This window comes from Phoca vitulina, unplaced genomic scaffold, assembly GCF_004348235.1.
Source record: "Phoca vitulina isolate PV1807 unplaced genomic scaffold, GSC_HSeal_1.0 scaffold6, whole genome shotgun sequence".
NCBI lineage: Eukaryota > Metazoa > Chordata > Mammalia > Carnivora > Phocidae > Phoca > Phoca vitulina.
Genome location: NW_022589709.1, coordinates 19,320,250 through 19,336,835, shown reverse-complemented (window position 1 = coordinate 19,336,835; position 16,586 = coordinate 19,320,250). Strand labels below are relative to the sequence as shown.

Genomic DNA, 16,586 nt, shown 5'->3' with positions numbered 1-16,586 from the left:
TGGTATTTATGTTTCAAAAAAAGGAATCAATTTAAAGAAAATGGCTCCAAGCTATGGCCACACTCTTGACATTGGAATGCAATTGGCTGAAGATTGGAAAACTCTTTAAGGCTTGAAAGTACCTAGAGAGAGAATTACTATCCCCATTTTATGAGAGGAAACTGGGGCTCTGAGGGAGACCCTGTCCTGCTGAAGACTCAGCACAGGGAGGGGCACACACATACCACCCAACCTCTTCACCCCCACACATCACTGCCAGGAACTGCCAGCTTCTTCCAGGAGGGAAACTGAGCCCCAGAAAGGCAGGCAGCTCCCCAGGTCAGTAAGAGGCCCCACCAGACCCGGGTGCCTGGGCTGTGTGGGAGGTCTCACTCCCCCGTGTGGTATGCCCAGCACCCTCTAACAAACACACCCACGTCCAACGCCATAAAACACTGCAGGTATTTTTATAATTTCACTCTGGAAATTATTTATCTGCAAGGAACTCATTTAATTTACAGTTGTTATGACTTGTCTGTATGACTCAAGAATTGTGGTGTAGTGAAAAAAATCTAGCCTGCAAATAGTTTTTATGGTCATGAAATTTTTATGACAACCAAATGACAATTAATGGAGTTTAATCCCATCAATTAGGCAAGTGCTCATTTCCATTCTGGGGTTTTCTTTTCATATGTTGGAGCCATTACCTTTCCTTTCTACTGTTAAAACATTTTGGGGGCAGCCAAAAGTCCTGAAGGCCTTGGTCCTGTGTCTCCCAGGGCTAACATGGGTGGACAAAGGCAGGAGCCAAGGGCTTACCTGGACAGACGCCACCTGCTGGTTGGGCACCACAAGCTCTGGGATGATAACTACAAGTGTGGACAAGAAAGGGTCAGTGGGGTCAGGGCCCATGCCCACCTGGCTAAGTGCTGATCACAAGCCCAGCTCAGGATGCAGTCCCCCCAAACCTTCCCTCAACCTCTCTATCATCAAAAACCCCCATTACAATAGCCTCTGAGTCATCAGTTAGCAGCTCATCTACCTCCCATTGTGCAGCTGGGGAAACTGAGGCCCAGAGAGGGAGGGCCTGGCCCAGGGTCCAAAATGAGTTGGGGCAGAGCTGGGGTGAAAACTCAGGTCTCCCCTCCTGCTGAAGCCCTGGGGGAGAGGCGGCACTGGAGGCCTTCCTTTCTTCCCAAGGGCCCACCCGGACCCTGAGGAGAGGGTCTGTGGGAGCTGCCCAAAGGAAATCCTGGTGGAGTATGGAAGGAAAGGCTGACCGCTTACCAAAAGTCTTATTGTCAGGCAGAAAATAGGGAGCGTTGTCATTCGTATCCTCGATAGTGATGGCGAGGCTTCCTAGAGGAACAACTTTGGCTGCTTCTGGCCTCTAGGCCAAGGCCTGACCCAGAAAGCCTGGGCCTCAGCCATGCCCTCCACTGCCTCCCTGCCATGCATCTCCCATGCACTGCCCCCTCCCCTGCTCCTGCCCTGGGGTGCCTGCTCAGTTTCCTCTGGCCTTTGTGGCAGGGAGGGGGGAAGCCCCTCGTCCGAGATCACCCGGCAAGGACTGAGCCCGGCCTGGGTGTGTCCCACCTGACTGCAGCACGAGCCTGACACCTGCTAGCTGCGTAAGCTAGGTTACTGAGCTGGCCACTGTGCGCCTCAGTTTCCTCATCTATAAACCGGGACAGGGATCCCTGACCCCACCGGTTGTGTGGGGAGGAGCACAAAGGAGTGCTTTTATGGTGCCTGGCACAGCTCTCGGCCGCAGGACGGTCTTGAAGCAGGCCAGCTGTTAGTGTGGTTCTTCGAGCCAGCACGATCAGAGGTGGGGTGTGAGCACCATGAAGGGTGCCTTCCCCGTCACCCGGCCTCACGAGACGCGAGCACCAGGGACTCTGTGCCAGGCACCGCGCTAAACGCTTTACACGCGTGTTCTCGCTTCGTCTTCTCGGCCAACCTGCTGCCCAGTGCCACCAGACAGATGGGGCCGGAAGCTTAGGGAGGTGTCACAACTTTCTCAGTGACACAGCTGGTAAGGGCTGGGGCCAGAAGTCGGACCCCAGCCCATGGTCCCTGTGCTACAGCCTCCCGAACCCGGCAGGCCGGGCTGCCTCACCATTGTCACTGTAGGCCAGGAAGCGGGGGTCCGTGGTGAGGTCACAAGCCCGCACGACCAGCGTGACCAGGTCACAGGTCTCATAGTCAATGGCCTCGCTCTGACTGATGAACACCGAGCCATTGGCCAGCACAGAGAACCAGCCATGGCACAGGCTGCCCACGTTGACCCCGGCCTTGGTACAGATGACGTTCACAAGTTGTACCTCCAGCTGGGTCATGGTGTCCACGTCCCGGGCAACCACCTCGGCCACCAGGCCGTGTTGTGAGCCATTCTCAGCTACACGGATGCCCCGGAGCGAGGCTGAGTCCAGAGTGGGGGGTTCATCATTCACGTCCTCCACAGCCACAAAGATTGCTGCTGTGGCCTCTTTCCCCTGGGGGTCTGGGTTCTCGGCACTCACTGTCAGATTGTAGGAGGCCTGGGTCTCGTAGTCCAGGCTCACATCCGAGGGCAGCCAGAGGCGGCCCTCAGCCCACCCAGACCCCAGCACCGAGCCTCGGAGCACAAAGTTGTTGGCACCGGTCCCTGACAGGCTGAAGCTGATGCGGTTGTTGGCTTCCGTCTGATCCGCATCCCAGGCCTTCACCACGCCCACCAGCTCTCCTGTGGATGAGGACAGACTTCATAGGGACCCCTGGCTCAGCCCCTGGAGGCTTCCTCTGCACTTGCCTCCCTCAAGTGCCCCGGTGAGGGGTCAGATGCCTCACTGGGCCCCAGCCCCAGGGCCCGGCCTGACCCAGAAAGGACTTACCTGGGTCTCTCTCCTTCACCGAGAAGGAATAGATGGACTGGTTGAAGATAGGCAGGTTGTCATTGATGTCCTGCGGGCAGAGGAAGTTCTGAGTCCAGGGACCTCAGGATCCCCCACGGCTCAGCCTCCCCAGAGCCAGTCTGAGAAGCTTGAGTTTCCTCTGGCCCAAGGCACAGACTCCCTGTCAGCATCTCCTCACTTCACAGATGAGAAAAGGGCCTCTGAGAAGACAGAACTAGCCCAGGGTGCACACCTGGGGCTCACAGGCCTGTGGCAGGACCTCTGAAGTTAGTTATACACTTTCAGGGAGCCCCAACTCCTCCCTGTTTCTCTGACCACAACTCAGAGCCATCTCAGACTCTGCTTTCCAGAAGGGTGGTTGAGTCCCTATTGGTGTCCCTGTCTGGCCCAGCTTGACTCCCCATCTCTGGGATTTATTGTGTTGGTACCAATACCACTGTTTCCACAAAGGCCCCGTGGCCCAAGCTTTCCCTTGTCCCCTCTTTTCTCCTGTCCCTCCTGCGCTCAGCCGACCCCAGGACACTCGCTCTGTGCTCAGGCAGAGCTGAGCTCCGGGCACCTGCCAAGGCCTAGGCCTGGTCCTGGCCTTAGACGCCCACTGTTTTCTGTCCTCACCTACCCTCTCCGGCCCTGGCCACCCACACCTACAGTGACCACCACTGTTGTCACTGCACGGAGCCGCCTCCACCTGCTGCTTCCGCCCCGAACACTGGTGCATGCTGGGGGTGTCCTTGGCTTTTCCAGCCCTTCCCCGGGTCGGCCCACAGGTGTCTGCTTTTGCCTTCGGCTTTTTCTCAATAATGGTTCAACAGACATCATTGAAAACAAAGGCATCTCCCCCTTAACTAGACGTGTTTTCCGCTGGTGATTTCCCAGAATGGCATTTCTGGCTCCATGCACATGGCCAACTGTTTCCTGAGTCACAGGGGTGGCCAAGAGCACAGCTCCAAGTCAGATCCAGCCCCACCTCTGCCTCACATGTGACTTGACTTCTCTGAGCCTCAATATCTTCATCGGCAAGATGGGGCCATAGTCCCCACTCTAGGGGCGGTTGTGAGGACTATTCACGGGTGAGAAAGGACCCACTCACTCACTAAATGCGGTTCTGCTCTCTTCCTTCTTCATGGCCTACTTCACCGCAAGGACAGCTGAACAAGCTGACAAGTCCTAATTCGGCTTCTGTTTCTCCCTTTTCCCTGCGGTCTCCCTCTGATCCTTGTAGGAAAGCCGCACATCCCCACCCAGGGGCACCCAGGGCTGCAGGGGGGGATGATGCAGGCCATGCACTGCACAGGCCTGGGGGCGCCGTCCGCATCACGGACATTGTAGAGGCGCACGTTTGTTATGACGCTTTTTTAGAGGAAGGTGCCCCGTGAGCTGGTGGCAGCCTAAGAACCAGACAGACTGCGTTCAAAACCCCATTCTGCGGCCCTAGGCAAGCTTCTCACCCTCCGTGCCTCAGTTTCTTGATCAATAAAATGGTAACAACCGTTCCTACCTCGCAGGGCCAGGTGTGTAGTAAACCCTGGAAAGGCTGATTTTCACCCCCTCCCTTTACCTTTGAATGGTGGTGAGGCGATGGGAGAGTTTCAGTAGAACTTTGTGAATGATAATTAGAGCCAACATAGTGAGTGGTTCTTGCCTTATCTGCGGGAGAAATGTTCCAAGACCCCCAGTGGGTGCCTGAAACCACCGGTGGTACCGAACCCTGTGCACACTACATTTTTTCCTAGACATACATACCCGTGATCAAGTTCAATTTATAAATTAGGCACAGAAAGAGATTAACAATAACTAAATAAAACAGAACAATTATAACAATATACTGTGATAACAGTCAATGTGAACGTGGTCTCTCTCTCTCTCTCTCTCAAAATATGCGATTGTTCTGGACTCATCCTACTTCTTGTGATGATGTGAGATGATAAAATGCCCACGTGATGAGATGAAGTGAGGTGGATGACGTGGGCCTTGTGACATCACTAGGTTGCTCCTGACCATCTGATACGTCAGAAGGAGGATCATCTGCTCCCGGAATGCTGTTGACTGCAGGTGACCCAAACTGAGGAAAGCAAAACTGTGGAATGTGGGGGGCGGGGGCAACTGGATACACTGAGTACCTTCCTTGGGTCAGGCACTCTGCAAAGCACTTCCCGTCCGTTAACTCACTTTCTGATATTTTTTTTTCTTTTTTTTCTTTTTTTTTTAAAGATTTTATTTATTCATTTGAGACACAGAGATACAGAGAGAGAGAGCATGAGCAGGGAGAGAGGCAGAGGGAGAGGGAGAAGCAGGCTCCTCGCCGAGCCAGGAGCCCGATGTGGGGCTCGATCCCAGGACCCTGGGATCATGACCTGAGCCGAAGGCAGATGCTTAACCGACTGAGCCACCCAGGTGCCCCTCACTTTCTGATATTTTTGTCACCATTTTACAGATGAGGAACTTGAGGGCACAGGGAGGTTGAGGGATTGCCTAAGGCCACACAACTGAGCCAGAATCCTAACCCAGGCAGCCTGCTTCCAGATCTCTCTTGCCCACCATACTGCAAAGGGCAGAAATGTGACTCCATTTGGAAGGGTGGGGGCGCTGGCCGTCTGCTGGGAGCTCCCCAACACAGGGCCCATCCTGGCACCCTGCGCACGGCTGAGCCAGACCTTACCTCCACATTGATGGTGACGTTGACTTCAGTGCTGAGGACAGGCTCACCACAGTCAGCCACGAGCACGGTCAGCACAATCCGGCCCCCCAGGGCAGGTTCCATGCCCTCTCGGTCCAGGGGCCCCAGGTTTCTGAGGATCCCTTTATCAGGGTCCACTGAGAAGTTACGGCTGTAGGGGCCGGGCAGCAGGCTGAAATGCAGACGGCTGTTGTTGGTGTCGGGCTGATCGTTGTCCTGAGCCTGTGCAGAGAACCGGCATCCGGGCGTCAGTTATCAGATGCTCCCCAGCTCCCCAGAGCCTCCCCTGCAGCCTGGCTTCCCCCTCCAGCACCGGCCCACAAGGGCAGTAACTGGGCCTAAAGCCAGTGGGACACGGGCCAATCTCTCAGCTTCAGTCTCCCATCAAGGAAGGTCAGATCAACAGCTTGCAAGAGCTTCTGAGATCTTTTTTTTTTTAAGATTTTATTTATTTATTTGACAGAGAGAGACGCAGTGAAAGAGGGAACACAAGCAGGGGGAGAGGGAGAGGGAGAAGCAGGCTTCCCGCAGAGCAGGGAGCCCAATGCGGGGCTCAATCCCAGGACCCCCGGATCATGACCTGAGCTGAAGGCAGATGCCTAACGACTGAGCCACACAGGCGCCCCAAGAGCTTCTGAGATCTTAAGCCCTGAGGCCATGCATCGATCCCACAAATATTTACTGCATACCTACCATGTACCCGGCCCTGTCCCAGACACCGGCACAGAGCCATGATCAAGACAATGCCCTTACAGAGCTGAGGTTCTAGTGGAGAGGAGGCTGGGGCAGTATATTATAGATATTCAAAATTCAAAAACAAACAAATATAAAATAAGTGTGAAGTCCAACAAGATTCTCATTTTCCCACAATGACTACTTCAGTGTTGTGGTGTTTTTTTTTTAAACTGTGGATTCTTCATGCAATTTGTGTGTTTGTGTGTGTGTGTGTGTGTGTGTGTGTGTGTGTGTGTGTGTGTATGTTCCTGTCCTGCCAGGGTCCTGAATGTGTGCTTGGTTTGCCTTTGGGATGAAGCAGCATGGAGAATACAACAGGTTCTATCATGCCCCCGGGCTCTTGCATAGGCCTTCCCCTCAGCCTGAATGCCCTCTACGGCTCCCTGCCTGGCTCCTGGAGGCCAGGTTGGTGAATCCCCTGGGCCTCCACATCCCCTGAGCTATCTTCAACACAGCACAAGTGACACCCTTGGGTGACTCTCTGGCACCCTCCCCCTAACTGAGAGTCATGTGTGGGCAGGAATTATGGTGGATTCATCTCAGAGGCCTGGGGCCCAGCAAAGGCCTAGTGCACAGCAGGTTATTCAGCAAATGTGGCTTTGAATCCAGAGCTGGGCTACTCTGACTTGGCACCTCGTCTTTTCCCTTCCTCTTTGCCCATCCTCCACCTTCAGCTCTTTCATCTCAGTTCCTTTGGGATCTTGTTTATGAAATGCCTCCTGTCCAGGCCAGCCAGAGATGGTTTTTCCAGAAGCCTGACCCTGTCTGTTCACCTCTCAGGACTGTGAATTCAGGCTGTTAATTCACCAAGCGCTTCTCAGGGCTCACACTGGGCACTGTGGTTACAGCAGCAGATCTAAAATGCTCCTGCCCCAAGGAGCCCACAGACCAGAGGAGCAAGAAGGAAAGGTCCAGGTTTCAGGGTAGAAAGGTCTGAGCTCTGGCTTCAGGGCTGCCATCACTGGCTGTGCAAGCCCAAGGAAATCATTTAGCTTTCCTGAGCCTCAGTTTTCTCCTTCTGTGAAATGGGAACCATTAGAGCATCCACTTCACAAGTCAGTCAAGACCCCAGGGATGGGAATGTGCTCTGGAAACCTCACAGCCCCAGGAGTAGGAGAGCGCTCTGTGGCCACGTGATTGTCATTTGGAGGACCTGGTTTCTTTCCTTCTTCCAAGGCCCCCTTTCAGATGACTCCGGGAGATGCTTGTCTCTGATGTTTCCCTGGAGCCAGTCGTGGGTTTTTATCTCATAGACTCCGTGAACCTGGCCGCTGATATTTCCTTTTTTGCATCGGCCATCAGGAAGCTCAGAACTGAATGTTCACCTCCCCTCCTGGCAATTGTGTGGTTCTGGGTTCTAACTTTACCTTTGTGCCCATTAGCAACACCACTCTCATTTTCTCTTTTTCCCTATTTCTCCCGTTTTTTACCTGACTTTTTTTTTTTTTTTTTTTTTTTTAAAGATTTTATTTATTTATTTGACAGAGAGAGAGATAGCGAGAGCAGGAACACAAGCAGGGGGAGTGGGAGAGGGAGAAGCAGGCTTCCTGCCAAGCAGGGAGCCCGATGTGGGACTCGATCCCAGGACCCTAGGATCATGACCTGAGCCGAAGGCAGACGCTTAACGACTGAGCCACCCAGGCGCCCTTTACCTGACTTTTTAATCAAAGTCACCTCAAATCCTTTTTGGAATGAGACAGGGGCTGGAATTAAAAGGGGCAATATGTTTTTGAGGGCATGCTCTGTGCTGGGCTTTGTGCTGAGCACTTTACATGTGTTATCTCATTATTCCCCGGTGACCCTGGAAACAAGGACCATGATTGTCCTCATTTTCCGAAGAGGAGACCGAGGCCCCGAGAGACGGATTAACTTTCTCAGATTCCAACCCAGGGCCGGCATGACCACAGACCCAGGCTCGGTCCCCTGCCCCTGTCCCACCCGCCGAGTCCAGGCCGGCTCGCACCTGGATGGTCACAAAGACGTCGCCCTCCTCTTCCCGGACAAAGATATTGTAAGAGCCGCTGGCCACAGGCTGGTTGTCGTTGATGTCCAGCAGGACGATGTGCAGCGTAGTGGAGGCCGACAAGCCCCCGCCGTCTGTGGCCTGCAACGTGAGGTAGTACTCGGCCTGCTTCTCTCGGTCCAGCAGCTCACCGTTCCTCACTGTCACTGTGCCTGAGTCTGGATCCACCTCAAAGATGTCTGCCCTGTGCAGCGTGGCCAGAGGGAGCAAACAAAAATACGGGATGCCCCCTTAAGTTAGAAAAATATTTTAGTATGTCCCATGCAATATTTGCCATCCACTTATATTGAACAAATTATCCGTTGTTTATCTGAAATTGAAATGGAACTGGGTGTCCTATATTTACCTGGCCACTCTAAGCCCCACTGCGAGGCAGAGAGGCGGGCTTGGGCCCCGCTCATCCGCCTGCCCCCTGCCCACCCTGAGACCTTACCCGTTCCCTGGAAGCAGGCTGTAGGTGATGCGGCCCCCCTCTCCCGTGTCGGGGTCAAAGGCCTGTGAGGCAGAGAGATAGACAATGGGACACGGTTCGGAAATGATGGCACTCACTGCCAGCCATGCAATTGAAGGGGACAGGGCTGTCCTGCTTCCTGTCCCAAAGGGAGAACGCCCGACACGCTCCGATTCACAAATAGACACCCTCACACACATGCGTGCACACTGGCTTGGGCCTGAGGACATCGGATGATACAGAGACTAGGGCAGGGTCACGGTCCCCAGGTCTGCCCTTCTCCGTGTCTCGCCTAGTCCAGCGCCATAGGGTCCCCTTCACTTACATGGATGTTGTTGGTGACCACAGTGCCATCTGCTCTGTGCTCCCAGACACTGAGGTTGTATAAGCTGTGGGGGAATGTGGGCCTATGGTCATTAATGTCTCTAAGGTGGATGGTCACCAGGGCGACGGAGGCATTCCCACTGCCTGAGTCAGTAGCCACGACCTGAGGAGAGAGGAAGAAGCAGCAGCATTGGGACCAGAGTGGCCACGGACTGTGCTCCCTGGCGCCCCAGAGCACCCCTCACCTGCACCAGCATCACTGTCTGCCTCTCGTAGTCCACCAGTGCCGGGGCTCTCACCAGCACCTGCACGTCCGCTGAGCCTGCCGCCCGCTCAGGGGAGACGCTGAAGGCTTCGGCATCAGGGCCCCCCACGGACAGCAGGAAGGTGCCATTGCTGCTCTGCGGAGAAGGGCTAGGGTATAGTAGAGATCCCAACCCCTGCATCTTGCCCCCAATCCCTGGCTGTAGGCTCCTGCGTCAGGAGGCCCGGCCCTCTGAAGTCCCATGAGAGGGGGGTCCCAAAGACTGCGGCTAGAATGCCCTGGGGAAGCTGAGCTGCTCACTATTCCCTGCAAATATGGGCTTATCAGAACAAGATGTCCCCAGGTGCCTGGGCTCTTGGCTTGGGCTGAAAAGACAGCCTGGACACACTCCCCTCGCTCCCAGAGGACATTACTGAGTCTTTTTTACCAACCCCCACTCAGCACAGTCCACCACCCATACCAACACCAAACACCAGCAGCACCTAACATCACCCGATTACCCACACCACCCTCCATTCCACACCCCTTGCACTCCACGCCAACCACCAACTCAACACACCCACCCACCTACCACCACCCAATATCATCTTCCACCCCACATTTTGTACCAACTCAATATCACCAAATACTACCAAACACCGTCCATGGGTATTCATTGTTCAATACCACCCAGCTCACCCACCACGCAGTATCAACCTCCACTTAAGAATACCCTCCAACTTTGCACCCACTCAGTCCACTTTATGCTCAACACGGCCACATCCCCCAATATCCAATACCCCAACATCCCTCAACTTCCCAAGCACCCATCACCACCCTCTCCTCAACACCACTGAAAACTATACTCCACTCAACTTTACCTAGCATCCAGTGTTAACCTCCATTCAGTGCTGCCTTTCTGTTCACCACCAGCTAGCATTGCCCTGAGCACAAAACTACACACCAGTGTAACATCACCCAGCATTTCCAAATATCACCTAACAACTCTGATTTTCCACCACTGTTCATGATCAGCACCACCATCACCCACCCACCACTCACCTCCCCACTTTGCACCTTGGTACCTTGTTCTATGGGTTGCTCCCCACCATCTCCCCTAGCCATCTCCCACCATCACCCTTGTCCAGCCACCCCTTGTCTGGGTGCACCTACCTTGTCTGGATCGTAGACCACCATGGTGAGGTCATCGATGGGGATGCGGGTGGAGGCATGCTCATCCACGTAGCCAGTGAAGTTGATTTGGGCCTCTTGGGGGGTGAAGGTGCAGGCCGGGAGGCTGCAGTTGTAGAACTCAGGTTTGTGGTCATTAACATCTGTCACCATCAGCGTGACCCATATGCTCACCTTGGCCTCCTGCCCATAGATGTTGGGGTGCATCTCGGTGGCCTGGGAGCAGAGCAGAAGCCAGAGAGCAGAGGTCAGAGAACCAAGACTCAGAGAGAACAGAGATCAAAGGTCAGAAGTTGAGGGTGGGGTACAAAAGAGGCAGTGGACCCCTCACTCACCGTGACCTGCACCTTCACCTCCTCATCCTCCTCCAGCAGCTGCTCACGGTCCAGGGAACCATTGACCGTGATCACCCCATCTGGCCCGATGTCAAACCAGCCAGGCATTGTGGAGTCTGGTGAGAGGCAGTAGGAGCTGCTGCTTCCAGTGGCTCTGGCAGAGCCCCCACCCCTTCTTCCACCTGGGGACACCCCCATTCTCACTGGAAATGCTGTAGGTCACCGGGTCATTGATGCCTTTGTCACTATCCACAGCCTCTACCTTCAGCACTGACGTTCCCTGTGCAGAGAACCAGCTGGTTCAGCGTGCCAGGCCTTTCCCTGCCTCTTGTGACCACCCAGACCCCTCCAGGTCCTCTGGCACACCTGGGGTGCATCCTCAGCCACAGAGGCTGAGTAAATTTCCCTGACAAACTGGGGGTCCAGGTCTGGCTGGTCGACCACAGAGATGGACAGGAAGACAGGCGAGGAGCACTGGTTGATGAAGTTGTTGTTGTATGTGCCGCCCGAGTCCTGTGGGGAGACAAGTCTCCGTAAGGCCTGGCCTCGGGTTGTGGCGCCCCTCCGTCTGCACCCACACTCACACAAGCCTTCAGCTCCAGCTGATAGAAGGCGCTCTTGTTGTTGTAGCTGAGGCTGCCATTGAGGATGATGGAGCCGTTGGGAAAGATCCTGAAGAGGTGCAGGCTGTCCCCGGTGCTAGGGATGACCTGAGGCCGAGCACAGTCAAGAGCCTCTGAGAGTCTGGGGCTCGAACCCTGCCTCTGCTTTGACCAGCCCTGCCACCCTCACCAGGTCACATAACCTCTCTGAGCCTCCGTTTCCACCTCTGGGAAATGAGCTCAGATATCTCCGCAGTGGGTTGAGAGGAAAGTCAAATGAGGTAAGGTATGTGTTAGGCTCATCATGGGCACTCAGTAGACAGGAGGTATAGATAGCAAACTTGTCTCCAGGAGAACTGGGGTCACAGCCCCCGCTGTCTGTGTGACCTTGGACAAGGCACTGTACCTCTCAATTTCCTCTTCTGTGTATCAGCTACCCGGTGGTGTCACAGGAACTCAGCAAGGGCCCAGGGAGTGCCCCAGGCAAGAGGGTGAGAAGAAGGGTCCTGTCCATGGGAGGCACCCTCCTTAGGTAGCTTGGCCAAGTGAGGTCCAGAAGGGGCCAGCAAAAGGTTTGGGAGCCAGGGCTGGGCCACCGCTAAGACCCTGTCCTCATCCCAACACTCAAGGTTCCTGTAAGCTGTGTGGGAGATGCTGCCCCCTGGTGGTCTTGAGGAGCAGTGGGGCCCATATTCCGACGGGACTTGACCATGCTCACCTCCTCTATGGAGTACACCACAGCTCCTGCAGATCCTGTGTCTAGGTCCTTGGCCAGCACAGAGAACACCAGGGAACCGACTGGCAGGGTCTGTAATGAGGAATTCCAATCCATCCCCTCCATGACCAAGCACTCATTTCCCCTCCCTGAGGTTGTGTCCCCAATTGTACCACAGGGATAACATCTTCTGGAGCCTGAAACCCGGTGTTCCCCTTTCCTTCCCATCTGGGCTGGGCCTCTGGAGACAGTTAGGAGGAGGGAGGGCAGGGAGCAGAGAACCCCCTCTTCCTCTCCCTACCACCTCAGCTGGCTTCTGATGTGCAGAGCCCCTCGGGATAAAGATGCACAATCATTCCAGAGCCCAGGATGTGCCACTCCCCTGTTCAAACATCCTGTGGGCTCTCTACAGCCCACAGCAGTACATTCCAGACAGCATCCTGCAGAGCTGGGAGGTTCTCTGGGGAGGCCTTTGCCCCCTGTGACCTGTCCACACCTTCAGTATTTCCACACAGTGGCCAAAGTGATCTTTGAAAATCACGGATCAGACCACATCACTCTTGTGCTAAAAGCCCTCCAATGGTTCCCCTATTCTGTCCAAAATACAGTGCACACTGCCTCTATGGCCCTCTGAGGTCAGGCCACTGGCCACCTCTCTGATCTTACCTCCTCTTCACCTTCTACCCTCCATTCACACCAGATTCCTGGCTATGCCTACAACACTCCAAATGCATTCCCAGCTCAGAGCCATTGAATCTGCTGTTCCCCTGCCTGGAACATTCTTCTCCTGGGGCATCCCACACCTGGCTCCTTCTTGCCGTGTATGTCTCTACTCAGATGTCACCTACTCAGAAAAGCCTTTCCTGGTCACTCAACCTAAGCCAGCCCCCTTCCTGGTCACTTTCTCTCACTTTGCCCTGTTTTACACTCTTTGTGGAGCTTAATACCATCTGAAATAATCCTGCTTATTTAATGTTTCATTGATTATTATCTATATTCTTCATTAGAATGCGGGCTACTGAGGGTGGCGACCAGGTCTGCCTTACTTACCAGATAGCCTCAGCACCAAGGACAGTGCCCGGTATACAGTAGGGGTGCTCCGTCAGAGTCTGTCAAATGGTTGCCTGGACCTCACTGGTCTTATGTCTGACCTAGTGTGGGGCCCCACACCTCATACATCTTCAAAGCCACATGGTGATGAAGATCCAGGAGTGGTGTTGTGTTTGCTGCTCAGTGACCATTGGGGAGCCTTCTCCCCATGCAGGCAGTTCAAGTGGGCCTGCCCTCCCTTGCTAGAGGGAAAGGCTCATGATGTAGACCTAGCCAATCAGAGTATTCCGTACCCCTAGGTTGATAGGCACAAAACCCAAAATGGGCCAATGAGAGTCAACCCTGGAGTTTTGGCCAGGACCATGGAGAAAGAGACATGTGTTCAACTTGCAAAGCATGGAGCTGCTCTCTTATCACCACAAGAGAGAATGGCCCCCTTACCCAAGGATGGGGGCAACAAGATAAGCAGAGCTGAGAGGTGGAGAGAAATCTCTTCCTGATGATATGGTTTGAGTACCAGGATCCACCATGCCTGAAGCTACTATACCTCTAAATTTTTCAGATATGTGAGAAAATCAATTCCTTTTAAAAAAAAAATTTTTTTTTTCTTTCATAACTGGAATCATTCTAATACAGTCTGATTGATTGCAACATGTTGCTGGAACTATCGTTCATGGGGTTACATTCCCCTGAATTTTGTTCCTGCAGCTGCCCCTTTTAAGGGGTGCTTTTCCCTGATCCTGGACCCCCAGCTGGCTGTCTCTGGTCCTTCGCACCCTGAGAAGAGCTTCTGGGATGCCCACATCACACACACCCCCCATTAGGGCACGTGTTACCTCATTGATGCTGGTGGAAAAGCCAGTATTCTGGAAAACGGGAGCATTGTCATTTCTGTCCTCCACGATCACCTGCATTTTCCTCTGCACCTGCAGGTGGGAAAACCCAGGCGAGCCCGGAAAATATGAGGGCTTGAGAAGACAAAAGGAGAAGCATCTGGGTGGGACTGCAAGTTGGGCTTCGCTCCTCAGGCAATTTGGCAATATTTGGGGTAATCTCATTTTTGATACAATTTCAAACACCAGAAAAGTTGCAAGTACAGTACACAAAACTCCCAATACTCTTCATCCAGATTTAGCCATTGTTTGCTTTCTCTCTCTCTCCACATGTTTATAGAACCGTTTCAGAATAAGTTGCAGACATAATTAGGTCGGTTTTAAAAAATCTGAAATGTGTCTGTCCTATTACAGGAATGTTCATTTTAGTTTTGTTTGCCATAGTTTTAAGCTGCGGACAACCTAAGTGTCTGTCAGAGGAGACCAGCTAAAGCACCGTGGTACGTGCCCACGTGGAAAATGGTACAAGAAATGGGGGACTCATGAGGCAACATGGGCAGAGCTCCAAAGCTGATTGTTGAATGGACAGGGCAGTTCAAGATAATATGTAAAGTAGGATCCCATTTGGGTTTCAGGAAATGCAACAAAACTACAATCTTTCTTCCATGGATGCATATATATGTAAACGCATAGTGAGGTGTGTGGACGGATGGTGACTGGATGCTTTGGCTGGGAGTGGGCTGGGAAGGGTCTACCCAGGGTACTCGAGCTTGAGCTGCAGTTTTTGAGATGTTTACGAAGAGAATGTATTCATGAATATCCAAGGCATTAAAATGATTTTTTTTAACGGATGGGGTTTGGGGAATGTATTTTAAAGACAAAATCCTTTACTTTCACAGACATAAGACACAGTGGTATCAGCATGTTATTTAGAAATCTGAGCGCTGACACCAACACATTCAGCCGGTGGAGTTGAAAGTGACTGCCTCAGAAGAGCTAAGATAGGGAGGCATTTAGCACTTGTTTTTTATTAGCATTTATATTAACATAATATAATTAATGTTATAATATAAATGAGATCTTTATATAATTAAAGTAAATTACTAATAATGTTAAAATCTTGGTAATATTGTGTGACCCAAAATGGACAAGTATAATTTGGATGAAAATAAACATTAAATTCAGTTTTTGTTAACTAGGGGCTCTGTCTGCTTGCTTGAGGTAGGGGACACAGTCAGGAGAGGGTCCTAGTCCCCTGCTTCCCCTGCTCTCTGATCCCAGGGCCACCCTCCCCTTCCCTCCCCCCTTCCAACTCACTGGGTTGTTGTGACTGTCGCTCACGGAGATAACGATGTTGAACAAGGGGACCGTCTGCGGTGGGCAGAGAGAAGAGGCCCGAGGTGAGCCCCTGCTCTGGGTGGGAGCACAGGCAGGGCCCCCACCTTCCCACCCCCCTCTCGGGGTCTTCCCAAGCTGCTGCCCTTTACCTCGTAGTCCAGAGGGTTGACCAGCTTCACTTCCCCGGTGGTCCGGTTGACCATGAAGAAGTAGGAATTTTGGCCACTAATCCCATAGGTCAGTGGGTCATTGTCCTGGTCCTGAGCTACCAACCAGAAGGCCTCGGCACCTGGAGGTGGGACAGGCAATGCCCGCGGTCCATGGCCACCTCTTTCAGCGCTGGTCTGGCTGATGGGGCCTGTCTTCTGTGTGTGCAGAAATCTGGGACCTCCCAGCCCCTAAGGCTCTGGCCTCGGTGGCCATAAATGTCAGGTTTTGTTTTGTTACTCGTCACCTGCTGGGTGGCTTTGATAATAGCATGCTGATTCCCTCTAGGGGCAGACCCCATCTGCACTGGACATGGCGGGGTGGGCTGCGATCCAGGCATCTCCCTTTCTCCTGGCCCTGGAATTCCTTGCCTGGAATTCCTTGAGAGAAGACCAAAGATGGCTGGAGTGGAAGTGTCTAGCTGCAGCAGCGGGGGGCATCCTAGGACGGTGGACAGCTAAAGTCCCTCTGGAGGTGCCTGGGCCTCCCCGAAGCCCTCCCTTCACCCGGAGAGCTTGCCCGGAGCCTGCCAGAAACACCATCTGCTCCAGTGAGCATCCGCTGCTGGCCAGGAGCCCCAGCTCTTTCACTGTGCCCCTGACGCCTGTCCCTGGGCAGAGCAGGGGCTTGGAGATATCGGGGGACTTGAAGATCCCAAGGCCATCAACTCTCCAGTCTGAAAGAAACTTTTTACAGATTCATCCAACCCCGCTCCGAGACCTCAGCTCCTTTATCACATCCAGCTTCTGCTCAGCCACCACTAGTATCGACATTACTCCTTCCCCAGCTGCCCCCTTCCACCGTCAGACAACTGTCCCTTAGCAAGGGCTTTCTCCGTTTCACTAAAATGTGTTTCCCTGTAAGTCCCAGCTGTGGGGACCCAAAGGCCTCATCCGTTCTGCCCATGAGGTGTGGTGCCCAGGGCCCATGAGACTTTCAGGAGACCCACAAGAATGTTTCACTTCTGGGGCGCCTGGGGGGCTCA

At 53.5% G+C, this 16,586-nt stretch overlaps 1 protein-coding gene across 1 annotated transcript in view; it reads right to left on the bottom strand.

Moving 5' to 3' along the window:
* The window catches only part of CDHR2 (cadherin related family member 2), a 42,560-nt gene that overhangs the window by 6,811 nt on the left and 19,163 nt on the right, over positions 1 to 16,586 (bottom strand). Inside the window, exons 4-21 of the mRNA XM_032403770.1 lie at positions 15,544 to 15,683; positions 15,390 to 15,427; positions 14,060 to 14,162; positions 12,177 to 12,266; positions 11,441 to 11,566; positions 11,223 to 11,369; positions 11,061 to 11,136; positions 10,857 to 10,972; positions 10,504 to 10,737; positions 9,332 to 9,487; positions 9,088 to 9,249; positions 8,745 to 8,806; positions 8,252 to 8,495; positions 5,536 to 5,775; positions 2,856 to 2,925; positions 2,102 to 2,707; positions 1,267 to 1,338; positions 799 to 848 (exon numbers count right to left, since the gene is read on the bottom strand). Of these exons, the coding sequence (XP_032259661.1) occupies positions 799 to 848; positions 1,267 to 1,338; positions 2,102 to 2,707; positions 2,856 to 2,925; positions 5,536 to 5,775; positions 8,252 to 8,495; positions 8,745 to 8,806; positions 9,088 to 9,249; positions 9,332 to 9,487; positions 10,504 to 10,737; positions 10,857 to 10,972; positions 11,061 to 11,136; positions 11,223 to 11,369; positions 11,441 to 11,566; positions 12,177 to 12,266; positions 14,060 to 14,162; positions 15,390 to 15,427; positions 15,544 to 15,683 (2,732 nt within the window). The remainder of the gene's footprint in view (positions 1 to 798; positions 849 to 1,266; positions 1,339 to 2,101; positions 2,708 to 2,855; positions 2,926 to 5,535; positions 5,776 to 8,251; positions 8,496 to 8,744; positions 8,807 to 9,087; positions 9,250 to 9,331; positions 9,488 to 10,503; positions 10,738 to 10,856; positions 10,973 to 11,060; positions 11,137 to 11,222; positions 11,370 to 11,440; positions 11,567 to 12,176; positions 12,267 to 14,059; positions 14,163 to 15,389; positions 15,428 to 15,543; positions 15,684 to 16,586) is intronic.